Genomic DNA, 27,747 nt, shown 5'->3' with positions numbered 1-27,747 from the left:
GTCGACAAATAACAAGATGGTCATGATTCGTGAGATATATATATATATATGTATATGTATATGTATGATATATATATGTATGTATGTATTTGGGGGGTCACACCCAGCAATGCTCAGGAATTACTCCTGGCACGGTGCAGGGGAGCATATGGGATGCTGGGAATCAAACGGAGGTCGAGCGCCTGCAAGGCAAACGCCCTACCTGCTGTGTAGAATTCTTAATGTAATAAGCAGTCCACACTTATTTGTGCTTTTCTTACTTTTTTTGGCATTCTTAAAATTACCTTCCTTTTCAAAAACGATGGTTTTGAAAAACCAAGAAATTTTATCCCGCCAAAATAGAGTGGAAAAAAAATCTGTTAGCTCGCCCAAGTCCGTTTCCTGCAGGTTCCAGGAGGGCCCAGCGCTGAGCCTGCAGCCGGTGGCCAGTGCGCAGGCGCGGGCGCGGGCGCGGGGCCGCCCCGAACCCGGGAGGAGCCGGCCGAGAGGCGCGCGGGGCACCCGGGGCGCCAGGGGGCACTGTGCCGAGCCAGCCCGAGATCCCCGAACTCTCGCGAGACGTGAGCTGGGCTTCCCGGAAGTGGCCTCCCGGAAGAAGCATGGCTGCCCCCTGCGTCTGAGCACGCTCTCGGCGCGGACCTCCGGCATCATGCAGTCCGATGACGTAAGTCTGCTCCTGCTCGCCCCGCAGCCGCGTCGGTGGGGCCGGGGGGTTCCCAGAGCCCCGTTTCCCGAGCCTGGGGCTGTCCACCTGGGCTTTCGGGGCCTGGGTCCGGCCAGCTGGACCCCGCGCTCAGCGCAGCGGTCTGGGGGGAAAGGGTCTGGGGCTGGCGGAGGTGGGGGCGGGGCGAAGGGGCCGTGCCGGGTTGCAGCGGAGACAACACCCAGGGGTCCTTTGTACACGTTTACCCCCCGGTGTGCCCAGAGTGCAAACACGCTGGAGAAATGGCCCAGGGGTGCCCACGCTGTGATAGCGACTGGAGTTGTTTTTTTTAATTTTTTTTGCAGCCTTTTTTTTTTTCCTTTGATCACTGTAAGGTAGATGCTCACAGAGCCCTTCACTTTGGGTTTTCAGTCACGCGGCGTCCCGACACCCATCCCTCCGCCAGTGCACATTTCCCACGGTCCCTGCCATCACCCCCCACCCTCACCCCCACCCCCTGACTACCTCTGTGGCGGGCGCTATTCCCTACTCCCTCCCTGGCTCTCCCTCTCCCTCTCCCTGTCCCTTTCCTTCCCTCCCTCCCTCCACCCTCCCCCTCTTCCTCCCTCCCTCCATCCCCTTTTTGGGCTTTGTAGTTTGCAGTGTTGATACTGAAAGTTTATCAAGAGTACCCCTCTACCTCCTTTTAACACTCAGTTCTTGTCCAGCAGGATCATTCCCAGCTATCATTGCCATGCCAGTCTCTTAGCTCCCCTCAGCCCCCCCCCCCCACACACACACACACTTGACCGGACTGCATTCATTTGTGGTATATATATACGTGTATGTACATATACATATGTATGTATGCCACAAATGAGTGCAGTCAATCACAATCACGACCATCCTGTTATTCGTCGATTACCTCCAGCAGGCCCCAGTAACGTCTCCTTCGTCCTAGCCCTGAGATATTTTTAAAAAGTGCTGTATTCAAGGCTCTTTCATAGTTAGGAGAATGAGACCCATCGTTGTTACTGGTATTTGGCATATTGGGTACGCCACGGGGAGTTTGCCAGACTCTGCCGTGTGGGCAGGTGACATTCGGTAGCCTGCCAGTTTGTCCATAGTAGGAATGAGATGATAAGATGTCGCGTGGCCGCACTTGCAGCCACACGGTTCAGGGAGCTGAGCGTGATAATCTCTGGATCCTGGCCATTGTTGGGGTTACACGGCAGTTGGTGGGTGTAACTGTCTAGTTACTGTCAGGTCCAGTCCCAAACTGTGCAGGCTTGGAGATCTCAGCCCCGGGTCCCACACACCTGGGTTCCTCTGCCAGTTCTTTTATGCGTGAAGCTCATCCAAGTGTGTGGAGAGTGGTCCCAGCATGGCCTTGGCTGGGCCCCGGAGGTCTTCAGCTGTTGGGCCCTGGTGGAGACAGTCAGGCACAGGGTAGGAGACTCTGCCTTGTTCTCTCCCAGGAGCTGAGTGTAATGATCTCTGGATCCTGGCCGTTGTTGGGGTTACACGGCAGTTGGTGGGTGTAACTGTCTAGCTACTGGCAGGTCCAGTCCCAAACCGTGCAGGCTTGGAGATCTCAGCCCTGGGTCCCACACACCTGGGTTCCTCTGCCAGTTATTTATGCGTGAGGCTCATCCAAGTGTGTGGAGAGTGGTCCCAGCATGGCCTTGGCTGGGCCCCGGAGGTCTTCAGCTGTTGGGCCCTGGTGGAGACAGTCAGGCACAGGGTAGGAGACTCTGCCTGTGAATGTTGAATACAATATATCATGATCATCCTGTTATTCGTCGATTGCCTCAAGCAGGCCCCAGTAACGTCTCCTTCATCCTAGCCCTGAAATTTTTAAGAAAGTGCTATATTCAAGGCTCTTTAGGAGATTGAGACCCATCATTGTTACTGGTATTTGGCATATTGGGTACGCCATGGGGCGTTTGCCAGACTCTGCCGTGTGGGCAGGTTACATTTGGTAGCCTGCCAGTTTGTCCAAAGCAGGAATGAGATAATAAGATGATAATAAGAATACTATATATATACATATATATAGATGTATATGCATGCTGTAGCACTGCCCTCCCGTTCATCGATTTGCTCGAGTGGGCCCAGTAATATCTCCATTGTTAGACTTGTTGTTACTGTGTTTGGTATATTGAATACGTCACAGGGAGCTTGCCAGGCTTTGCTGTCCGGGCGAGATACTCTTGGTAGCTTGCCGGACTCTCCGAGAGGGGCAAAGAAATCGAACCTGGGCCGACCAGGTCGGCCGCATGCAACACAAAGGCCTTTCCTGCTGTGCTATTGCTCCAGCTGGTATATAGGGCTAGAGCAATAGTACATCAGTAGGGCCTTTGCTTGCGGGTAGCAAGCCCAGCCGAGCTGGGTTCGATTCCTCCACCCCTCTCGGAGGGCCCGGCAAGCTACGCAGAGTATTTCACCCTCTCGGCAAAGCCTGGCAAGCTCCCCGTGATGTATTCGATATGCCTAACACAGTAACAAGAAGTCTCATAATGGAGACGTGACTGGGCCCACTCGAGCAAATCGATGAACAACGGGAGGACAGTGAATATGTATACATATGCACATATATATTTGTAGTAGAAGACTTAAAATCCGTGACCAGGGAAAACAGAGATTTGACTCTTATATAACGAGACAAAAGTCCTGCTTTCCTGAAGCACCTATGGGGTGACAGACGATAGGCAGACATAGCAGTGAAAGTGGTATTATTCCATACTGTAGCCATATAATGTAGACAAGAAGATGGGTGCGTGAAGGAGTCAAGTGGGCTGAACGAGAAAGGTTTCTGTGAAGAATTTCGCGCTGTGAGCTGAAATATGAGAATGAACCAGGGCTTAAAGAGTGAGGGAACAACGGTCAGTTGGGACAGCCAACTATCAAGTCTGGAGACGAGAGAAGGAGTACAGTAAAGAGTACCATTGGCACTGTGATAGAGGAATGAACAGAAAATGGTGCTGCTATGCTTACCAGCACAAAATCATGTAGAGTTGTAGATAATGCTTTTTATTATTATTCTTTTGAGGAGTATGTCAAACTTTCTTTTTTCTATTTGGATTACACCCTGTGATGCACAGGGGTTACTTCTGGCTCTGCGCTCAGGAATTATTCCTGGTGGTGCTCGGGGGACCATATGGGATGCTGGGAACCAAACCCGGGTCGGCCCTGTGCAGGCGAATGCCCCACCTGCTGTGCTATCGCTCCAGCCCCCTTAATGACTTTTGGTGGGGAAAAAATCTATACTAGTGAAAACTCTAGTTGTATGGAAGAGGAGGACTGAAAGCAAGAAGACTGTACTATGATGAAAGGAGCTTTTCAGCTAAGGTAATGCTGGAGACGAAAAGAAGTAGGTGAATTTGGGATCTTTGTATGACTAGTGTAACTTGGTGATAATTAAAATATGAGAAGAAAAATAAATGGGTTTTGGGAGTTGAATAAATTGTGCAGCCTTATTTTAAAAAAAATAATAAATTCCTCGAGGTGGTGGAAACTAAGGAAGGAACACATTGTTTGGAGAGGTATGGAATGAAGAGTCCCATTTGGACAAGTTAATGTGTCTGATGCTTTGTAAACTTTCAGGTAGGGGGGCCGAGTGGGCAGCAGGGTGGGTAGAGTATCCTGTTTACTCTTTATTATGTTTTTCCTTTTAAATACTTTCAGGACTTCATTCCTCAAGGCAGTTCAAAGACCCTCATTCACCTCTTTTTTTCCCCCCCCTCTCTTTTTGGGTCACACTTGGCGATTACTCCTGGCTTAGGAATTACTCCTGGCGGTGCTCAGGGGACCATATGGGATGCTGGGAATCGAACCCGGTCAGCCGCATATAAGGCAAACGCCCTGTCCACTGTGCTATCACTCAGCCCCTCATTCACCTCTTCTGTGAGCCCTCTGTTGCCTAGTTAGTCAGAGTCTGTCGCTATGGTGCTCACGGCTTCAGTGCTTGCACAGGACCCTCAAATGGTCGCTCTTCCTGACCAAAGCGCTCACACATCTTTCCGCGGGAGTATTTGCACAGGGTTGCACCCTTTCGTTTCATTTCGTTGCACCATTTTGTTTGTATTGTAGTGCCTGGGGTTGCCGGGATCCCACAGCAGAGCAGCCAGCGGTGTCTGGCACATCTGCAGCACCAGTGATTGAACTCTCAGTCTTGATGGTTGCAAAGCTGGCGTGATAAACCAGTGAGCTGATCCGAGACTAAGCCCTATTAAATCTTCACTCAGCAAGCACTGGAGTGCATTCTGTGTTGGGATACATTGATGTCAGTCGCTTAAGTGTACGGAAATGCATTAAGAGCATGTTAGTGGAGGACACAATAGATGGTTTCCCTTGCCCACAATGAGCTAAAATAATGGTAAGGATGTTAAAAAAAAAGATAGTAATCCACAGACTTCAACCATGGGTAATAAGCATGCTCATAGCACAGCAGGTAGGGTGTTCGTCTTGCACCTGGCTGACCCGGGTTCAATTCCTCCATCCCTCTTGGAGAGCCCGGCAAGCTACCAAGAGTATCCTGCCTGCACGGCAGAGCCTGGCAAGCTCCCTGTGGCGTATTCGATATGCCAAAACCAGTAACAAGTCTCACAGTGGAGATGTTACTGGTGCCGGCTCGAGCAAATCGGTGAACAATGGGACGACAGTGTTACAGTAAGAAAAGTATTTCATACTTAGTAAAAGTCTCATTTTTACCTAAAATGAGACTACATATATAGTCTGAGGATATAAACATGTGTGTTTGTGTCTGTGTGTATCATTTTAGGTAAAAATATGGAATACAAAATGTTTAGAAACAAAATGTTTATAAAACATTGGTGACATTTTCTCTCTGGACAGTGGAGTTATAGTTTGAGCAAATTTGTATTTTTTTTTCTTAAAAAAAAAATCTATTATTTGTGTTAAGAAAGGAAAGCCAATTAGACTTACAAAGCACTTCTCTTTCCTTAAAGATGCCTTTCCTCAGTAAAGCAGGGTACTACCCTCGGGCATTGTTTTTCTGGGATTAAAACAAATGGATCTTTATTTTGTCTTGCAGGTTATCTGGGATACTCTCGGAAATAAGCAATTTTGTTCCTTCAAAATCAGGTCAGTGTGGATCTGCTACTTGTACAGAGGGGCTTCTGTTGCCTTCCTGGTAACCCAGCTCAATCCTTGTGTGCTTGTTTCCTCCCATTCCAGAACCAAGACCCAGGGGTTCTGCAGAAATGAATACAGCCTCACAGGGCTGTGTAATCGGTCCTCTTGTCCTCTGGCCAACAGTCAGTATGCCACCATCAAAGAAGAGAAAGGTAACGCTCACGTTTCAACTTCCACGAGAACTCCCAACAGCTTGTAAAATGATTTTTCTAAGGGACCAGAGATAGTACATCGGGAAAGCCTTAGACACAGTGCACTCGGGTTTGGTCCCTCGAACCTCTTCCGTTCCCCCTAGCACTGCTAGGAGGGGACTTAGCATAGAGCCAGGAGTAAGCCCTGAGCATAGCTGGGTGTAACCAAAAACCAAAGAAGTAATGAAAAAGATTTTCTTTCATTCGAGGTGTTTAATTTCTCTTGCAGGCCAGTGCTTCTTATACATGAAAGTTATAGAACGTGCAGCTTTTCCTAGGCGTCTCTGGGAACGGGTGAGTTTTCAGACAAGTGTGGCCATTAATTCAGAGCAAAATGCCACATGCTTTTCTGTCCTCGAGCAATCTGTGTTGAACTTTTCAAGTCATTCTCATTAAGCTTGAGGCAGTTAGTGGCCCAGACCTAATAATTAACTCTCGTCCTTGCTAAACTTTTTCTGTTTCGTAGGTCCGGCTTAATAAAAATTATGAGAAAGCACTGGAGCAAATAGATGAAAATCTTATCTACTGGCCCCGTTTTATTCGACACAAATGTAAGCAGAGATTCACCAAGATTACCCAGTACCTAATTCGAATTAGAAAACTTACACTCAAGCGACAGTAAGTACTTAGATCATTCATCTACTTATTTTAAACTGTTTTCCCATGAATCTTTATATGAAGATGAGAAAATTTTTTCTTTTTTTTTTTTATGTAGGAGTACTGCTGTTCATTCAGCCGCTGATTGAATCGGGCATGAACGCCACCTTACTTTTTTTTTTTTCATAATTTCATTTATTTATTTTCTTAGATTTATTTATTGGATTACTGTGGGAAAAGTTACAAAGCTTTCAGGTTTAAGTCTCGGTCATACAATCATCAAACACCTTTCCCTTCACCGGTACTCATTTTTCACCACCAAGAACCCCAATATACCCTCCTCCCACCCCTCCCAATGCCTGTGAGGCAGATGATTTTTACTTAACTCTTCTCTACATTGATTACATTCATTATTTCGACAAAAGATACACCATTATTGTTTAGAATTCCCCCCCCCCCCCCCCCCCCCCCCCGCCCAGCAATCAGAATTGCCAAAAAGGCATTGTGAAACACTTTGTTTTCAATAGCTGGTTGGGTGCTAGTCTCCTATTTTGTTACTTTATGTTCCCCAGATGAATGCAGTCTTTCTATGTCTGTCCCTCTCTTTCTGATTCATTTCACTTAGCATGATACTTTCCATGTAGAACCACTTGTATGTAAATTTCATGTCTTCATCTTCTCTAACAGCTACATAGTACTCCATTGTGTAGATGTACCAAAGTTTCTTTAATCTGTTCTTGGGCACTTGGTTTTTTCCCCAAATTCTGGCTATTGTAAACAGTGCTGCAATGAACAAATAAGTGCAGATATCACTTCAGTAATATATTTTTGGTTCCCTGGGCTTTATTCTCAGGAGTGGTATTGCTGGGTCAAATGAGAACTCAAATTCTAATATTTTGAGAATCGCCCATACTGTTTTCCAAAAGGGCTGAACCAGTCTGCATTCCCACCAGCAGTGGAGGAGGGTCCCTTTCTCCCCACATCTATGCCAAGACCAGTCGCTTTTGTTCTTTTGGATGTTAAAAACTAATTTTTTAACTATAAAACTAATTGGCTATCTTCTTTCAGGGTCCCAGTATTTTTTTTTTTTTCATTGTGATCGCCCAACAATGCTTCAGATACTTTTGAGTTTTCTACAGAAAATTCCTTTTTCTTAGTTCACCTTTGTAAATGCCCTCATATATTTCAGAGTACCTGGGGGGGGAAAGATACCCACATTGAAATATGTTTAAAAGTTCTTACCCCATTAAATGTTTAGAAAATTTTTCTTTTTTTTGTGGGGCCTAATTGGGCCACACCTGGTGGTACTCAGGGCTTACTCATGGCTCTGTGCTTGGGGACCACTCTGGTGTTACTAAGGGACCATATAGGGTGCCAGGGGTCAAACCCAGGTTGGCCTTGTACAAGGCAAGCATCCTATTTATTGTACTGTCACTCTGACTGACCCTGTCTGGGGAAATGTTATGTCATTTTGCTCTATTTCATGGAGCACTGCAAGTCAATTCCAATCCTTTTTTTCATTTTTAAAAGAAAACCTAGCACATGCACTTGGGTATTCTGATCACTATCACGATCACGATCCTCCTGTTCATCGATTCCCTCGAGCAGGCACAAGTAACGTCTCCTTCTTCCTAGCCCTGAGGTTCCAGTGCTCTTTCAGGATTAGGAGAATGAGACCCATCATTGTTACTGGTATTTGGCATATTGAATACGACACGGGAAGCCTGCCAGACTCCGCCATGCGGGCAGGATACTTTCGGTAGCCTGCCAGGTTTTCCAAAGGAAAAATAAGATAATAAGATGTTGTGCGGTCGCATCTGTGGCTGCGCACTTCGGGGATCTGGGTTTTATAGTCTCTGCGTCTTGGCCATTGATGGGACCAACCTGGCGCTGGCGGCAGCTGGTGGGTGTGACGCCTACCTACTGGAAGATGGAGGGTCTAGCTGGCGAAGGCCCAGTCCCAATCTGAGTAGGCTTGGAGACCGCAGCCCCGGGACCCTCATGTCTGGGTTCCTCTGCCAGTGGAGAGTGGTCCCGGATATTCTGATAATGTGTTTTATTTTCTATAGGAAGAAACTTGTTCCTTTGAGTAAGAAGGTGGAGAGAAGAGAGAAAAGGAGAGAGGTGATGTATTGTTTTATATTCATAGTTTCTTAGTCACCTCTGTCTGTGAACTGTTGAACTGTTTAGGCCCTGGAGAATGCTTTGCTAATGTGCAATGTATCAATTACCTGGTTTCCACATCATAGTCTTAGGAGTTTGGTAGCAGTTAAAATATGAGTGCTCTGGGGATATATGTACAGAGAGCAGGGGGGAAAATGCCTTAAATAGAGAAAGACTTATAATTCCTGAACTCAAGAATTTTTTTAAAATTTTCTTTTATTTTTATAAAGTTGTTCGCGATGATTACCACATTCAATATTACAACACCAATCCCACCACCATTATTTCCAGTTTTCCAAACTACCACCCAAGCCTGCCCCAATAGTAGGCCCTAGTAATTTATTTTGTATTGCTTGTTATGAATAATTTGCTAAAACGATCAAAAAAATTTCTTAGAAGAAAATGTGTGAAAATTATTGTGTCTTACCTGGAGCATTTGAACCCTTGTATAAAAAATTACGAACATGTCGTTACAGGTTAAGCCTTGTGTTAATATTTTCTTAACCGAGACCGATTGCCTTCTACTTTATATCCCATCCAATGGGGTGTGCCACTCCTGGTATATCAGTGGTGTAGAGTATGAGATTTGCAGTCTTGTGCTCCAGGACTTCTAAAATTTTGAATGGGGTGAGAGAGCTGGGGTTAAATTTTAACTGGATGGTGACTTTGGGTTCCGGAAGCATCTCTGTTGTTGATCTCAAAATTTATTTATGAGTCTTTGGATCATGGCTGGTTAATGAGCTTCTCTGGAGCCAGAGGCAGTTCATAGGTATGACTGCCAGGCTCCCGGAAGAATGGGGAGGGTGGGGGGAGGTCACCCATTCCATGCTCTGAGAGCCTGGAGATTTCTTGCCCTCAGGTTTTTCAGGTGCTTTGAAATGTTACATACATGTTCCCGGCAGCAAGGTTTGAGCATTTCAGTCAAATGCTAAAATTCCGCAGTGGAATATAAGAATATTTCCACTCCGTCGAAGTTGTAGACTGTTTTTTGGTTGTTGGTTTGTTTTTTGAGGGGTTGTCAAAAATGGAGTTAAGGCCTCACAAATATCCTCCCGTGACCAACCTGCATCCCCAGCCCTAAAAGACTTTAAGTAGTCTTGTGTCTGTTCAGGTCATACTTGACCACTTGATTGAGTTTTTCAGGTTTTGGAGTTTCTGGTTGCACACGGGACCTCTCATTTGATCCCTAGCCGGGCTTCATCTCCTAAGTACAAGCTCTGAACCCTGGGAGCAGCCCCAGGCCCTCACTGGAAGCCCCCCTGAGCACCATTGTGGACCTATGACAAAACAAAAGAGTGAATTGTTTAGTTTTGTTTTTTAAGTAATTCTGACGATAGCACAGCGGGTGGGGCATTTGCCTTGCATGCCACCGACCTTGGGTTCAGTACCTTGGAGAGCCTCCCACCCGCACTGCAGTGATGGCATATTCAATATGCCAAAAAACAGTAACATCAAGTCTCATAATGGAATGTTACTGGTGCCCGCTCAAACAAATTGATGAACAAATTGAATGGGAGGACAGTGTTTTTTTAAGTAAACAGGGCGGTTTTATTCGATGTGGATAATGATTTAATACTGTGCTATCATGGGAACATATGAAGAGGATAAGCCAGCCTCTGTTGCCTAGAATAGACTGCATGTATGTCGACTTTACTCAAGCTGAATTTTCTTTTGGGGGGGGTGGGGAGGGTAGTGGGGGGCGGCATACCTGTCTGTGCCCAGGACTTACTTCTGGCTCTGCATTCAGGAAATCAGTCCTGGCAGGTTTGGGAGATAATTTGCGCTGCTGGAGATTGAACCTGGGTTGGCCAAGTGCAAGGCAAACTCAAGTGCCCACCTGCTGTCCTACCGCTCCGGCCCCTCAAGTGCAGTTTTCTTGAGTCTTTTTGGTGGGTGAAGGGGCATGCCTGGTGATGCTCAGAGTTTACATCTTGCTCTGGACTCAGAGATCACTGCTGATGATGCTTGGGGGACCATATGGGGGGCCAGAAATCCAACCCAGGTTGGCCTTGTGCAAGGCAAACCACCTACACACTGTATTATTGCTCAGACCCTTCATTAGAGCTTTTTAAAATCCAGGAATTAGCTTTTCCTGACAAATTCAGTCATTCTACGTGTGTACTTGGCTTACCTTCATACTCCAGCATTTGAAGCTTTTGTTCCACTAATTATATAGAGTTCTGTACCTCAAAACCTATTACATTGTTGGTTTCCAAACTTTTTTTTTTGGCCATTTAATTTCTATTTTCCAGTTTTCGCCCTTATATTTTATATAAACACGGTTTACAAAGTTGTTCATGATCATTTGTTACAGGCGTTTGTTACAGGCATTTCATCTTCCAGCACCAATCCCGCCACCATTACACCTTCCCTCCACCATTGTCTCCAATTTTCTAAACACCTCCAAAGCCTGCCCACAAAACAGGACCTCAGTAATGTTAATATTACTTATTATCAATAATTTGCTAAGAGAATGATCAAAAAATGTATCCCTAGAAGAAAGTTAATGAAGATTGTTCTATCTCACCTTTGAGCCACTAAGTCCTTGGATAAATAAGAGATTACTAAGATATTGTTACAGGATAAGCCTTCTGTGTTTACATTTTTTAATTGAGATTAGTTGCCTTCTGCTAGTTTATCAGCAGTATTGTAGAGTTTGGGATGTTGCATTTCAAGAGTTTCAAGAGTTTGAGCCCTTGCGGCCGCTTGCTCCAGGAAGCCCAAAATTCTTAATGGGGTGATTCAGCTGGCGTTAAATTTTTAACTGGTTGGTGGCTTTGGGGTGTGTGCGTGACTGTTGGAGCTTCTGGAAGTACAGGGAGATGGGGGTGGGTGGCCCATCCTGACTTCATAAAAGCCTGGAGGTTTCAGTCACAAGGTTTCCAGACTTAATCATTTCTGTCATCAAAACTTTTGAACCTGGGGCTGGAGAAATAATACAGTGGCTGAGGCAGTTGCCTTGCACACATCTAATCTGGGTTCCACCCCCAGCATCACATCAGGTCCTCCCGATTCCTGATTCTTGAGTACAGCCAGGTATGCCCAAAAACACAACAAAAAATGGTTTTTACATATGTTCCCTGATATTTCTCTTTTTTTCCTCACCCTTGTTCATAACGTCTGGGTGCACGAATAGTATGTCTTCACTATCACAGCTGATATTTAAAGGGTATAAAGTGCATTTTCAATGATTTGCATTAAGTACTTGCTTATTATTTTTTGTTCTCCAGCATGATTATACCTTTGTTATTTGTTTTTTTGGGTTTTTTTTTTTTTTTTTTGCTTTTTTGGGGTCACACCCGCCAGTGCACAGGGGTTACTCCTGGCTCATGCACTCAGGAATTACTCCTGGCGGTGCTCGGGGGACCACATGGGATGCTGGGAATTGGACCCAGGTCAGCCACATGCAAGGCAAATGCCCTACCCGCTGTGCTATCAACTCCAGCCCATTTGGGGTTTTTTGGTTTGGGGACTATATGGGTATCAGGGATCATACCCAAGTTGGCGGCATGCAAGGCAAGCGTCTTACCCACTATACTATCATTCTGGCCCCAATTACGCAATTTTTATTCACATCTGCCTAATGAGTTTTCTTCTTTCCTGGCTGTCAAATAGGTCTTTTATAAAGCTTTGAGAAGAATTTTTTTGTTTTACTCTGTTTGAAGCCCTATGAAAAAATGTAGCTATGAAAAATTTATAATTAATGGGTTGAAAACTTGTTTACAAATGTTTTAAGTATGTTATTGCGGTGTTTTTACTTCCAAATTTTGTAAGTGATTGCAGTTTCATAGAGACACATTTCCAACAGTGTAACATAAAGTTCTGTCCACAGTGTTGGTGGGCTGGGCTTTGGGGCCACTGCTAGCTTCTCTGGGCTATGCCTTCCTTGGGGCAGGGTTTGGGGGAACCAAGCGGTGCAGGGACTCAAACCCAGCCCTCCTGCACACTCTTGACAAATACCAGCCCTTTGACCTCTCTGCTCTGCTCTTTAAAAAAAAAAAAATTTTTTTATGTTTTTCAAATTCAGCTACAATATGTTGGTCATTTCTCTTGAAAGAATATTTTAAGAACCAAAATACTAAATAACTAGCATACCTTTGTAACTTTTCCTTGTCTTAGTGCAAATTATTCAATATCATCTGTATTACGCTTTACCAATGTGTGTAATAATCAGGGTTAAGGAGCAGGAGCGGTCAAACTTTCTGTGCTCTATTTTTTCCCTCAGGATAGCTTGCTGATAGCAATAGAGACACAAGGCACCACTGACACTATACATTAAAAATATTTGTAACAAAGGCTGGGGCTACAGTACAGCAGGTTGGGCAATATATAGCGGGTAGGGCGTTTGCCTTGCACGCAGTCGGCCTGGATTCAACGTTCGGTATCCTATAGGGGTTCCTGAGCACCACCAGGAGTGATTCTTGAGTAGAGCCAGGAGGTCATGAATATGGGTGTGCTCTCTCCCCAGCAAAATAAAATAGAAGCAAAGCAAGGAACCACAAGGTGCTTGCCCGCGTGGAGGGCCCAGTTGGATCCCTCTTCCTGGAGTAGGCCCTTCCGGCCCCCGCTGCTTAGCATCCACTAGGCGGTGGCCTATTTCTGGCCCCCAAAGAAAGGCAAGCAGAGGAATGCACTCTGATAACAGAAAGGAGGTTGACAGATTAGAGGCATAAAGGGGGGGGGGGGGGGGTGTCCCCGGCACTTTGCTATCATTGGAGGTGCAGTGATGAACACTTTTGGTGCACTAATACTACAACTGTGTTACCTCAGTTTACAAAGATAAAGGCATAGAAAAGATTTTAAATAAAGATGCATTCTGATAACAAAAAATCCTGTTTCACTTTGTTTTCACTGTCAAAACGAATGCAGTTGTAGGCTAAAAATGTCCATATATGGTTGGTTTTTTTTTTGAGGTGGTACAGGTTGATGATAGATACCATGTCATTTCCTGAGAGCAACTGGAAGAGATTTCTTACGTATCAATGGCTTTGTTAGAACTTAACGAACAGTGGAGTTTGTTTTAAGTAAAAATTTCCTCTGGTTTCAGAAGAAAAATATATCTGACTTAGAGGCAAGCCCCTGAAAACTGTTAAGGGAAATGATTACGTTGTTTTTGTTTTTTACTAAACTAACTTGCTTGGCTTCTACAGGCTAAAAGGGAATCCCAATGAAGTATGAGTTTGCTGTTTTTCTCTTATAGGAAAAGGCATTAATAGCGGCTCAGCTGGACAATGCTATTGAAAAGGAATTGCTGGAGAGACTGAAACAAGATACGGTGAGAAAACTCAGGGCTCGGTTTCTATTTTACACGGCAGTAGGCTTGGAAAAGTGGGAAATGTGTTTCGTTTTTAAAGATGCTGGAATGTTATCTTGATCTTATCCCTGAAATATAGATAGTCCTTGGCTTCCTTGATTGAATTTATTAATGCAGGTACAAAAATACTTTGGTCACATCTGTTCACAGCAAGAATCTTTTTCACTTTTTTCCATTAATCCCAACTGCAACAGTTTCAGATGTCTGCATAAGTCACACATATTTGTTTGAAGTTTAAAAGACCACGGTCTTTGAAGTGTAAAATCACTTTTTATTTTAAAAGTCAGTGTCATTTACAGAGACAACATGAATACTTTTTTCTTACTATAAAATTAGTTATTCCAGTCTGTGGTTTTCATTGACAACTCAATTTTAAGTAATCTGATTCCTTCCTTCACAGTAACTACCAGTTTGATATTAACCATCCGTTATTTAAATATCAGAATTAAGTTTCACAGATAGCTCTCAGCTGGATAATAGAGACATATCATCAAATTGAGAATTCAATTGAAGAAAAGGTGCTTGTCAGATTGTAGACTCTATGTCTAAGGTTCCAGTGTAGCTGAAGCCCATCTCTGTTTCCTCAGTATGGAGACATCTACAACTTCCCCATTCACGCCTTCGACAAGGCCCTGGAGCAGCAGGAGGCAGACAGTGACTCGTCAGACGCTGAGGAAAATGAAGAAGATGAAGAAGAAGTAAGACTTTTTTTAATTTTTGTGGTATCAGGCAGTAATCCCCAGAACTAGATCTATGATCTGTATTGATGAGCCAGAGTATCATTTTCAGATCTCTAGCCCAAAACAATTTGGACTTTTCTCCCTATTATAAGATTGACTTTGACTCAGCAGTTTCTGAATCTCCAGCTTCCTTCAGTTATTTATACATTGACTATTTCAGTCTTTTGGCATCCTCAGGTTGTTCCTAGAAGGTAGTAAATGAGTCCTCATCAACTGGTCGAATGAGAAACTTAGTGAAATTGTGAAGGATTTCATCTTTATTAAAGAAAGGCACTTGAGCAGTAGTATTTTTAGGAGAGGGGCAGATTTAGCAAGCAGATAATATTAGGGGCACGGGGTACCCCCAGCAGTTTACAGGGCCACCACCAGGTGGTTATGCAGTGCCAGGAATCAGGCTCAGGGCCTTAGCATGCAAGGATACAGCCACCTGTCAGCTCTTTCTCGGCCTTTACTAATGTTTCAGGCATGCATAGGTGGAAGGTATAGTTTCCCTACTAGGAGACATTCTGGAATTGATAGTTTAGCTGAATGTACAAGGAACTATTTATATATCTCCCATTAATAATGACTGGCCACTGATGATTTAATTCTATTTTGCAACTCTGATTCTGTTTGGTTTTTACAGAGTTATATAACCAATCATGTTTTATTTTAGGATGTAGGGAAAAGAGAGTTTGTAGAAGATGACGAAGTGGATGAAAGTGATATAAGTGATTTTGAGGTGAGATTTATGGGCTAAATCATCCCTTGTCCATCATCAATGAAGGGGCGGTAATTCCTGAACACATAAAGGCACATAAAACTGTAGCTCTAAAGTGAGGTGACAGTCAATGAGTTTCTTCCTTCCGCATACTAGGATATGGATAAACTGGATGCCAGCAGTGATGACGACAAGTCCTCCAGTGAGGAAGAAGAAAAAGCCAAACACAAAGGCAAAACACCGTTGAAAGGACCTTTTCGGAGAAAACGTGCCTATGTGGAGATCGAGTATGAGCAGGAAACAGAGCCAGCAGCCAAGTCCAAAACCACGTGATTTCCCTTTGTGTTTTAACAGGACCAACCTTTTGAAATCTTTGGTTTCTTTTATCTAAAACGACTTTCAGTTTTTGCTCCTTGTACTTAGAACAGTGTTTGTGAGTTTTTGGTTTGTTTTTTAATTTATGCCCCTCTGTGGGGCAAAAAATACTAATAGAATGACATTGTTGTGAACAGAGAGAGTATTTTTATAATACTGGCATATGTGTTAAAATAACAGCTTGAGCCCAAGCAGCTCAACAGATGAGTCTGTGGATATAAACATTTCTAAATTATAAACTGTCTCCTTGGTGTATTCCCCATTACCTCCCCCAGCATTAGAAATATTGAAACTTCAATTTTTTTCTTGTTCTCCTCTTCCTATGAAAGGAAAAAGATCTGAATCATAGCTTTAAGAAATACCTCTTGTCCTTAAGAGATTTCGTTTATGTAATTGGAATAGGAAAATCCTCTTCAGGAAAATAATACAGATCTTAGGTTCTGCTGTCGGGAGTGCCGTCAGAAACCTGCACTTTCCTGATACAGCTTACCACCGTGTCATCATCACAGCTTTGGACAATTTTGGCCAGGAGACCCTGAAACACAAAACCAAGCAGGCTCAGATTAGTTCTGTTTTAGTTATTTTCCTTCTACTTTAGTATTGGTTCTTTCATATAATGCTCAAAGAAGGAAACAATGGATGACCGTAGGGGAGAGTTCACAGCTTAGCCTAAGAGCTACTGACTTGAGGGCTGGCTCGAATCCAGTGGGGGCTGGTGCAGACACTTGCCTGGGGTTCAGTTCTCGGCATCCTCGCCCCTACATCCCACCCCCACAGAAAAACTCTTGGAATGCTTGAGAATGTTTTAACTTTCTCATGACCCAGCAGATTATTATCAGCGAGGGATCTAAGTCTTGAAAACTGTTTTAAAGAGTCAAGATAAAATTAAAAGTTTTTAGGATATAAATTTCTGTTCATGCTGCCTTTAGGCTTTGATATAGCAAGAGCAACATTACTAAATTACTTTCGTCTACATTTTATTCCTGGGTCGTCTTCAAGACTATTATTTCATTAAAAAATTCAGATGACGAGACCATAAATGAATGTTACAAATCTGATCGTTACCATTTTGTCCATTCTCCATCCTTAGGGAACGTCTGATTCTCATGCCTTCTGATGTAAATGGCTCTGAATATTTTTTAAGGTACTGATCAAACTCTTGAAGGCTCAGAGGTGGACACCCAACTGTCATGATCAAACTCTTAACTTATAGTTAAGAATCGTGGCACTTTGGCCTGGCCCATTTCGCTGCCAGGGTAGCTCACCGCTTGCCCTGGGTCCATTCAGTCCCTCGTCGGGACCCTGCTTTTGGGGTGTTAGGAACTAAGGGCAACTGAGGCTTAAGTCGAGAAAGCAGATGCCCGGGAGTGAATAATATTCAAGGCCAATCAAATCCTAAGTTACAAAGCATAATGTTAACGGTCTTCCTGTATCTATACAAAAAGGATATTACTTTAAGGTAAACTGTTCATAAGGCATAAGGAGAGGAGAAAGGCAATATTTCACTCATACACAGAAAATCATAGATTTCTGGGAAACTGATCTTACAAATTAACAAAATCTGATTAAGGGGGAAGCTGATTATCTGGGTGGGGAGGAGAGCATAGGAAAGACTGGAAGTGGAAGTGCTTCAGGAGCACTGTGATGGGTGTAACCAGATAAACCTAAGCTGCTTGTACTCCAACACCCAACCTTCCAGGTCATTTACAGATTGGTCAGGCATGTAAACACTAATCATATCTATTAGAGCCACTAGGTAAGATAATGAGCCCTAACTGAAGCCAGTTGCACCCGTGCAGACTGTCCCTTACCTTCACCTGCCCTTTCGAGCAGTGGTCCAGGACAATCAGGCAGTCTGTGGCCGCCTCCAACAAGGCATTCTTCACAGGCTTAGGTGTGAGGTCGGGATCCCTGGCGACATCACAGATCAGTTTCAAGAGAGCCTTCAATAAAACCACAGTTCGACAAGGAATTCTGGAATCAAGAAAAACTGCTTAGGCTCCACATCAGAATATGAAAACAAAGAGATGTCAAGTCCATCTGAGTGTAAAACCCTTACTTTATAGGAGATGAAATAAAGTCAGAGTATAATGACATGAAGATGACAGAACTAGAGACCAGACTCCATGCACAATGTTTTTTTTTCACCCCTTTAAATAGCATCTACCCAGATACACTCGGGCCTGTCTGAGAGTATCTGGCTTCCTTCCAAAAGCTCGGTTCCACTGGAAATGGAGGACTGACATCCCCCTTTACTTTGTTCAGCCAGTGACATTCTTTAACTTTTACACAATCGTAGGCTGAAAGTTAAAAACTAAGGAAATAAGCTTGGCTCCTGGGGTTTAAGTATCAATTTGAGCTTCCTGTTATTTAAATTCCAGATCATTTTTATTAGTTAAGTCCAGACTATTACTCATCAGCCTAAGTTGTTTACTTAATGAAGTGGAAGTGGATAATGGTGATAGTTTAAAAAGCTGTGAATAGATTTAGTGTTTCTGAATTTCTTATACATGAAATAATACAGGTTTGGGCTGGAGCGATAGCACAGCAGGTAGAGAGTTTGCTTTGCACGCGGCCAATCTGGGTCCGATTCCTCCGTCCCTCTCAGAGAGCCCGGCAAGCTACTGAGAGTATCCCACCCGCACGGCAGAGCCTGGCAAGCTCCCGGTGGCGTATTCGATATGCCAGAAACAGAAACCAGTCTCACAATGGAGACGTTAGTGGTGCCCGCTAGAGCAAATCGATGAACAATGGGAGGACAGTGCTACAGAATAAAGGTTTAGTGGAAGCTTAAAAATAACCAAAAATATTCTCAGTACACCATAATTCTGGACAGGAATGTAGAATGAAAGACAGCTTGATTTTAAAAGTATTCATGAATTTTCCTATCATTTGTGTCCTGCTCAGCTCTCATTTGACAACTGTCCACTTGCCCTCTTCATAGGTGACATTTCCTACGTAAGCTTGGTTTTCTACATATCTTCTACTTTCTTGATCTCTAGTCCAAATACTTGTGTGCCGATCTTAGATTCTTATACCAATATGAGCTTCGATTCATGCAAACCTTATAATGAGCAGGGAAGAAGGGAAGTAAAAAGAGGCAGTGAGCCCAGTTACAAACATGACCGAAGTGGCCAAGGAAAGGGAGGGGTTGAGGCACTCTGTCCTGCACACATCAGGCACCACCAGGGCTGATCTCTCAGCACAGCTGCGTGGTCCCAAAATACCACAACAGAAAATCTAGGCTACTGAAAGGAAATAAGGGTAGAGCTCAGAACAGCTATAGCAGGCAGTATTTCCTAAAAGACTTAATTCAAGCACGGAAGCCTTCTGCTAATTGAGCTTGTCTGAGTTCTAGCTGCATGTTCCTCAAACCAAAGTGTGAAGGCCTTATGGGAGAAGCGGGGGAGGTGCTTGGAATCAACACCCTGCGATCCCGGGGCTAGGCAGGGCTGCGGACTGAACTGGGTTTGGCTGCACACACTCGAGGCATGCGCCTTAGTCCCTGCCCTCTCTCTGGTCCAGTGGAAATGCTCACTAAGCAATACAGCCTACGGAGTACTATGGTCACTGCCGATACTCACTCTGCAGATGCTACAGTCGCCACACACCCGTTTTCAGGAAACCTCGGGGTGAATGAAGCATGACTTTACAAATCTGTAAAGATGTATACCTAAATAACTGTATTCAACTTTCTCAGTTCAATTGATGTGTGAAAATGAGAGCTCAAACATGTAGCATGACCTTCCTTAATTTAGCATGAAGATGCTAAATGTCCATCTGGGCAAGGTTCTTCTGAGGAGATGAACTGAGGTTTGGTCTGAGCACACCTGGTCTGTGTGGCTGGATTACCTGGGCCATGTACACTGCATGAGGAGTTTTAGGGTTTCCAACATCTTCAATCGAGCCTCCTCCTCTGGTCCATCATAAACTTCCAGATAACCAATGATGACTCGCTCCAGCCTCTTCAAGTGCCGGACAGTTAGGATCCCCAATCTGAAAACAAAAGAGAATGTGGCCGTGAGCATTTGAAGCGGGAGTCCACAGTCCGGCCAGTTTGCCTGAGAGCGCACCTCTTCACAAAGGCCGGCAGGCTTCTTGCGTAAGTCCTGCGTAAGATCAGGCGATGCTCTGGCTCCATGTGGGTCAGCACCAGCTGCAGCACCTCATCACAGTGTGTGGTGGGCCGCGCTGGACCTCCCTTCCAGTGCTGGCCTTTCTCCAGGATGGGAAACAAATCCAGCAGACACGGAAGCACGACCTGCAAGAAGCATACGGAAGCATTACAATTCACTTCTATTCCCAACACTGATTTTCCTAGGATATTCACTAAGCTGCTATTCTTGTAGTTTGTGTTAGAATTCTAAAATACGACAATACACGAAGTGTCTCCCTGCTTTTTATTTTGTTTTTTTGGGCAATGCTCTGGAGCTACTCTTGGCTCTGCACTCAGAAATTGCTCCTGGTGTTGCTTGGGGACTGAACATGGGATGCTGGGGTTGGGTCAGTACCTACTGCACTATCATTCTGGCTCCTTGCTTTTTATTTTTTAACTTTACTTTTTACATTCTTTGTCTCCACCTGTCAGTCTAAAATGGTTAACATTTTATCAGGACATTTTTGCTAATCTATAAAGTGCAGGCAATGGCAGATTCTGGATCTAAGTGATATTTACATGTACTTAAAAACACTACTAAATAAAATCATTTGTGCACAATTTAATCCCTGTATCTGAAGTTTCAGGGTTAAGTTACTCCCTTTGAGCCCCTAGGATCAGTGGTTTATCTTAGGTTTTTGGTTTTGTGGGTTTATTTTTTTAATTCATAAGTGACCTGCACTGTCCTCCCGTTGTTCATCAATTTGCTCGAGCGGGCCCAGTAACGTCTCCATTGTGAGACTTCTTGTTACTGTGTTAGGCATATCGAATACGTCACGGGGAGCTTGCCAGGCTCTGCTGTACGGGCGAGATACTCTCGGTAGCTTGCCAGACTCTCCAAGAGGGGCGGAGGAATCGAACCTGGGTCAGACAGGTCTGCCAAGTGCAATGCAAACGCCCTACCCGCTGGGCTATGGCTCCAGCCCGAGTGACCTAAATAACTAAAATAGTTTAAAAAGAAGGATGGGGACAGGGAAGGAGATAAGAAAAAAAACAAGCTAATTTCGATCAGAGAGAGAGGCAGTCCAGTGAGTAGGGTGCTTGCCTTGCACACAGTCGACCAGGGTTTGATGCCCAGCACCACATATGGTCCCCCAAACCCCACTAGGTGAGATCCCTGAGCAGAGCAGAAGTAAGCTTTGAGCACAGCCAGATGTGGCCCCCAAACCTACCAAATATCACTTCTAGCTCTTCTTTTATGACTTGTCTCCTCTAGCTGGAGAATATTCTTCACTCTCTTAAAACTTTAGATAAGCAACTGTCACCTCCTTCCAAATCCTAAAACCACACCCAACAACACCAATCTGGCTGTCTGCTGTTGGGTACCCACTGCACATTACACAAACTTCTTTCCACTGACTCACCACTCTAAAGATGTGTCTGAACATTCAGATGAAGTCAGAAACCCTTTGTGATACTCTTGGAATCTATCATGTTTACTGGTACTCGGTGTTGGATAAAAGAATAAATGACATTAAGACATCAACATGTAAAGAATTTCAAGTATGTTCTGATAAAAAGCACAGGATATCAGGGAAAGAGCTCAAGGGATAGAGAAAATTCCTAGGTGCTCTGGCTTCCATCCCCAAAGCCCCACAAATTTGATTCTCTGTAAAACCTGGCCTGAGCAACATTGGGTGTGGCCCCTATTTTTACAAAAAGGAAGAAAAGATACTTCAATAAAACAGAACATAATAAATACTGCAATGAAATGATTCATAATTGTCAGTAGACTCAAATGAAAAAAGAGAAAGACAAAACACTGATTTTTCTGTTAAGATTCAAGAAGGGGACTGTCCACTTCATACTGAGAAAAATGTCACCAGACAAATGCAACGTCCATATTCTCAACTTGGCAGGAGCTTTAAATTATCACCGTTACTTTCAAGAGAAGAAAACATTGCATAACTGTTCTTAGTCACAATTCCACCTCCTACTCAAACTTTGAACCCAATTCATAGTTAAGAAAAAAAGTTAAAATTACCTCAATGAGTTGGTGCTCTGGTGTGTACAGGTGGTTGAAAAGGGCATGGTACACGACCTGGGCCCTGTTATACTGGAGCAACTCAGCGGCTGGCTGCAATCAGATAAAGAAGAGCTCAATTAAAAAAGTCTTCCAAAGTTGGCAGGAGACTGGTCATTTTGAAACTTAATTATGGATACATAGGATTCCTTACACAGCTCTCCCTAATTCTGATTATATTTTTAAGTCTTCATGATACACAATGTTTTAAATAAACAACTTTCCTTGAGTAATAGCTTGCACACTTGGGTATATTCCCTTCTAGTTTGTTGTCTTCCTTGAAAGCCAATTACTCAAGGTCTGATGATTCAGTCATGACCACCTCTCCATGTTGTATAGACTCATATGTAATCTCTGAAATACAACTACTTTAAGTTGGCAGAGGGAAAATATAAGCACTCAGTTAAATAATATCATGGAGCGATAGCACAACGGGTAGGGCATTTGCCTTGCACGCAGCCAACCTGGCTGACCCAGGTTCGATTCCTCTGTCCCTCTTGGAGAGCCTGGCAAGCTACCAAGAGTATCTCGCCCGCACGGCAAAGCCTGGAAAGCTACCCGTGACATATTCGATGTGCCAAACACAGAACAAGTGTCACAATGGAGACGTTACTGGGCCTGCTTGAGCAAATCGATGAAAAATGGGAGGACAGTGACGGGCAATTAAAAATTAAAAAAGAGGCAACAATTAAACAGTGATATTGTGAACCAGTCTTGTAGTTGGCGAAGGACAAGCAGGCATTGCAAATGCTTTTCCCGGCTTCTGCTGCATCAGCCAGCACTGCTGCTCCTCTCTTTGAGGTCTTCCTTTATTGCTTCTCTGCACAGCTTTGTGAGCTCTGATGTTAGCTTGTGATTGCCTGAGGCTCAATCTGAACCACATTGGCGAATGAGCACAAGAGTTTCCAAAGACAGGTGTCTGTTTGTGGCTTTTCCTCTCTGGGCATTCCTCGTACAGTCATGGTGGTGCTGAACCAGTTGATTGTAATCCTCATTGATGTTGTCAATGACAGTATCTTCCCACATTGCTGCAATAGTGCCAATGAGCTCCCAGTTGGTGGTCATTCTGGGAGTTCTCTTCTTAAACGTTGCAACCGTTTCTTCCCGCTCCGTGAAGTAGAATTTTGCACGAAGGGGACGGTAGTCTGATCCCGCTTGGAATTTTGGGACAACAGCAACATCGGTCAGGCAAAACCATCGATTCAATATGATGTGGTCAATTTCATTGTGGAACTGTCCACCAGGAGACTCTCATGTCCAACATTTAGATTTGGCCTCCTGGAAGTATGAGTTACCATGGATGGTCCTGGTTGACATGATAAACTCAGACAGTCTCTCACCCTGCTCTTTCCATTCTAGGCCATGGGTTCTGATGTGTTCGTCCGTTGATCTTCTTGGTCCTATCTTGGCATTAAAATCACCGACAATAATCTTGTAGAAGGTGTGGTCTTCTTTATAGAACTTCTCCATCTCCATGTAGAACTTCTCAATTTCTTCATTGTAATTGGATGTTGGTGTGTAGACAACGAAGACAGAAACTGCTGGCAGTGAGCCACATCTATTCAAGTGTATTCGTCCGATTCGGGTTGTTAGGCATTCAAATGAATCAACACTCATGGCAAAGTTCGTGTTGGTAAGGACACCGACACCACTGACGCCTCTTTTGTCACACGTTCCAAGGAAGTTCTCCAGTGTCGAAAAAGGCATGATGTGATTGATGCCTTCTTGTCTTGGTCAGACCGAAGATGTTGTACTTGATCTTTTGCACCATCAGGTCCTCAATGGGTGCATCTGATGCCAGCATACGTACGTTGAAAGTACAGTCATTTTACTCCATTTTGGCAGCCTAGTTCGGTCCTGAGATTTTTACCAGCTTCTCCTTCCTCATCCTTAACGCTGCCATATTGGGGGCTTTTTCAGGGTCAGGGGAATGAGATCCATTGTAGTTACTGTTTTTGGCATATTGAATAAGCCACGGATAGCTTGCCAGACTCTTCGAAAGGCATAGAGGCTTTTAGGGTGGCCTCCAATTGCCCTCGCAGGTGTTCCCATAGTTAAAACCATACTTAAACCCCATCAAATATGGTGCGGTAATCTTGAAAGATCAGTATTAAGTGTCTTATGATGTGTCGCATGGCCGCAAAGCAGCCACACGGTCCAAACGTGGCCTGGAGCACGGCGGTGGCTGGGTAGTGGAGGTAGTGGTCTGCCCTCCAACATCCTGATAGATCTATCACATCTTCCAGAAGGACAATGGAGAAGATTATCCATGACTTCTACTCGGATCCCTTTGATAGCCATGTCCACCTGCCCACATACCAAATTCCGCAGGATGGATATGTTATTCCCAACTTTCTCCCTTCCAAAATCCAACATGCCATTTCGTTGATAAAGAAGCAAATAGCACCCGGCCCAGACAAGGTCAGACCCGAACACCTGAAGAATTTGCCATCAGTACTCATCAATACACTGGCTCGGCTCTTCACACACTACCTGTCTGAATGCAAGGTTCCGTCCCAATGGGAAGCCAGCAGGACTATTCTACTGTACAAGGGAGACATCCACGACATTGGCAACTATCGCCTGATCTGTCTGTTGTCTGTCATCTACAAGCTTGGGGGACTATCACTGTGTGATGCCGAGGATTGAACCTGGGTCAGCCACAGGTCAGGCCAGTACCCTTCCCCCTGTACTGTGTGATCCCTGAGCACAAGCAGGTGCGGCCCCCATAAAACGGGGGTGGGGGTTGCTTACCACATTGAGCAGAATGTGATGGAGGCACTGTACACCCAGGATCTTGTTCTCTGTTTGATAGTCGTCTGAGATGAGCAATGCTGGAGGAAGGACCTTTTCCAGATACTGACCCAGCCAGGGTCGTGTGACCTGCTGCAGGGTCCACGAGAAAACATGTTTGGTGGCAGGGTTCTTCTTCCAGGATTCTCTATATGGAAACGGGAAACCAGTGACATGGCATTGAGTAGCAAAATCCAAGATCCAATTAAACAGAGTAGGTACTTTTTCCTTGACCAAAAAGAAAAAAAGGGGGAAAAAAACCCCAGAGAAGCTAACTCAGTGTTAAAACATATTTTAATACTTAAATCAAAATAACCTAACAATCACCCAGGTCTGTAGGTCTAAAATTGATCTAATGAGACGTACTTATTTGTAACCAATTACTTCAAGACTCTGTGATCTGCTTAGTGAGGCTGTAAAAAGCAGGGAGGGGTAGAGAAAAGGCCTTAAGTCTATCTCACTGGGACCTGCCCCAGTTTGTCTGAAAAATATATTCAGGATTCCTGCAAAATGGGGAGTTTTTTCTACATTTTTTCTTTACAAACATGCACATACAAAGGGCAAGTGGAACTCACCAACAGCTCTGATAACAGCAATGCAAAAGGGCTTTAATTTTCCACCCCAAATAATTACTTCTGTATCTAATAGCTATCCCTAGCTAATAACTACGGATGTGTCTGAAGTGCTCTAAACTTAAATCCTGTACAGGTCCTCAATTCCACCTGATTTAAGAAAAAGAAGCTGGGGCTGGAGCAGGTATAGTACAGCGGGCAGGGCAGGGCGTTTGCCTTGCACGCAGCAGACCCTGGATCAATTGACAGCATCCCGTAGAGTCCCCCCAGCACCGGTAGAACTAACTCCTGAGTGAAGAGCCAGTAGTAACCCCTGCTACTACGTGGGGTGCAAAAAGCAAAAAAAAAAAAAAAAAAAAAGCAGCAGCCTTGGGGCCAGAGCGGGCTGGGCACTTGCCTCCCACGCAGCTGACGGCGGGAAACATAGGTTCGATTCCTGGCACCCCATGTCGTCGTCGTCCCCATGTAGTCCCTGAGCACTGCCAGGAACATTACTGAGCGCAGAGCGAGGAGTAAGCCCTGTGCATCGCCAGGTGCGATGCAAAAAGCAAAAAATAAAAAAAAAGAATGAAACAGCAGCAGCAGCAACAGCAGCAAGGCTAGAGGATAGTACAGCGGGCTGGGGGACCTGCCTCCCATGCAGCTCACCTGCGAAAACCCAGGTTCGATCCCTGACATCCCAGGTAGTCCCTGAGCTCTGCCGGGAGTGATCCCTAAGCTCGGAAACGGGAGTAAGCCCTTGGCACCACTGGGTGTGGCCCCCGCGTGAAAAATAAACAAAAGCTTTCGATCAGCGGGCTTTCCGAAGCTGCCCCAGGCCTGGACCGAGCCCTCTGCGGCCTCCATCCAGGCCTGGACCGAGCCCTCTGCGGCCGCCATCCAGGCCTGGACCGAGCCCTCTGCGGCCTCCATCCAGGCCTGGACCGAGCCCTCTGCGGCTGCCATCCAGGCCTGGACCGAGCCCTCTGCGGCTGCCATCCAGGCCTGGACCGAGCCCTCTGCAGCCTCCATCCAGGCCTGGACCGAGCCCTCTGCAGCCGGCATCCAGGCCTGGACCGAGCCCTCTGCAGCCTCCATCCAGGCCTGGACCGAGCCCTCTGCAGCCTCCATCCAGGCCTGGAGCGAGCCCTCTGCAGCCGGCATCCAGGCCTGGACCAAGCCCTCTGCAGCCTCCATCCAGGCCTGGACCGAGCCCTCTGCAGCCGGCATCCAGGCCTGGACCGAGCCCTCTGCAGCCTCCATCCAGGCCTGGACCGAGCCCTCTGCAGCCTCCATCCAGGCCTGGACCGAGCCCTCTGCTGCCTCCATCCAGGCCTGGACCGAGCCCTCTGCTGCCTCCATCCAGGCCTGGACCGAGCCCTCTGCAGCCTGCCCCGGCCCCGGCCCTCGCAGGTGACACTCACCTGCCCAGCTCGGGCTGCAGCAGCGCCAGCACCGCGGGCAGCGTCCCCGGGTCCCCGTCGCCCTCGCCCACCAGCAGCCCCGGCACCGAGGCGGCGCCCGCGGCGCTCAGCAGCCGCGCCAGCACCCGGCGGGCCACGTCCCGCGCCGCCCCGGGGCCGCCCCCGTCATCCGCGTGGCTCACGGCGAACACGTAGGCGGCGCCGGCCACGCGCGCCCGGCCCGCGGCCCCCGTCGCGTCCAGCAGCCGCAGGAAGAGCGCGCCCACGGCCTCGGCGCGCGCGGAGCCGGCGGGGGGCGCCGCGGCCCGGGCCAGCGCCCCGGCCACGCGGCCCAGCAGCGCGGGGTCCTCGCACAGGCGCGCGCCGTCGGCGCCGTCCAGCAGCGCGCCCAGCTCGCAAAGCGCCCGGCCGCCGTCGGGGCCCGCGAGCCGCTGCAGGACGCGCGCCAGGGCCCGCGGGGGCGCGGGGCGCGGGTCCCCGGCGCCTCCGGGCTCCATGCGGCCGACCCCCGAGGGGCCAGGGGCGAGGGGCGCGGCGGGGACCCTCCGGGGCGCGGAGGCCGGAAGTGGCGGGAGGGCGGCGGCGGAGGCCCCGCCCGCGGGAGCAGGAAGCGCCGCCCGCCCCGAGGCTGACGGCCGCGGACTCAAAAGCGGTCCCGGCAGCCGAGTCAGCGGACGCGACACCAGCGCGGGGACACCCCAGGGCGCACCCGGGCGCGGGGCACCCCGGGGCCGCGAGCTGGTCCCGCCGCCAAGCACGACGCCCGCTTCCGCCGCCGACCTACGGCCTCGCCCCGACCTTTCACGACGTCGGGTCGTAAAGCGTGACTCCGAGGAGGTGGAGCCTCGGCGGCTTGTTTGCATAGATTATCATAAGCACGCACTATTTTTGTTTTCTGTTTTCATTTCTGGAGGCAGAAA

The 27,747-nt window shown here is 46.3% G+C and overlaps 2 protein-coding genes across 2 annotated transcripts; one reads left to right on the top strand and one right to left on the bottom strand.

The window, feature by feature from the left end:
- Positions 1 to 589: 589 nt before the first annotated feature.
- On the top strand, positions 590 to 16,136 carry MAK16 (MAK16 homolog). Its single transcript, XM_056116772.1, has 10 exons — positions 590 to 664; positions 5,700 to 5,749; positions 5,843 to 5,952; positions 6,221 to 6,285; positions 6,458 to 6,609; positions 8,658 to 8,712; positions 13,952 to 14,026; positions 14,653 to 14,763; positions 15,461 to 15,526; positions 15,662 to 16,136. Exons 1-10 carry the CDS (start codon positions 650 to 652, stop codon positions 15,836 to 15,838), a joined length of 876 nt encoding a protein of 291 aa, XP_055972747.1. The 5' UTR covers positions 590 to 649; the 3' UTR covers positions 15,839 to 16,136.
- TTI2 (TELO2 interacting protein 2) lies at positions 14,289 to 27,690 on the bottom strand. Its single transcript, XM_056116669.1, has 8 exons — positions 26,828 to 27,690; positions 24,814 to 25,000; positions 22,021 to 22,113; positions 19,954 to 20,141; positions 19,733 to 19,876; positions 17,692 to 17,854; positions 16,243 to 16,415; positions 14,289 to 14,734 (listed from the first exon to the last, which is right to left on the bottom strand). Exons 1-7 carry the CDS (start codon positions 27,688 to 27,690, stop codon positions 16,314 to 16,316), a joined length of 1,740 nt encoding a protein of 579 aa, XP_055972644.1. The 3' UTR covers positions 14,289 to 14,734; positions 16,243 to 16,313.
- Between the last annotated feature and the right edge of the window lie 57 nt (positions 27,691 to 27,747).

This window comes from Sorex fumeus, unplaced genomic scaffold (genome assembly GCF_029834395.1).
Source record: "Sorex fumeus unplaced genomic scaffold, SorFum_2.1 ptg000033l, whole genome shotgun sequence".
Lineage (NCBI taxonomy): Eukaryota > Metazoa > Chordata > Mammalia > Eulipotyphla > Soricidae > Sorex > Sorex fumeus.
Note: the sequence above shows the minus strand (reverse complement) of the source record. Positions and strands in the feature narration are given on the sequence as shown.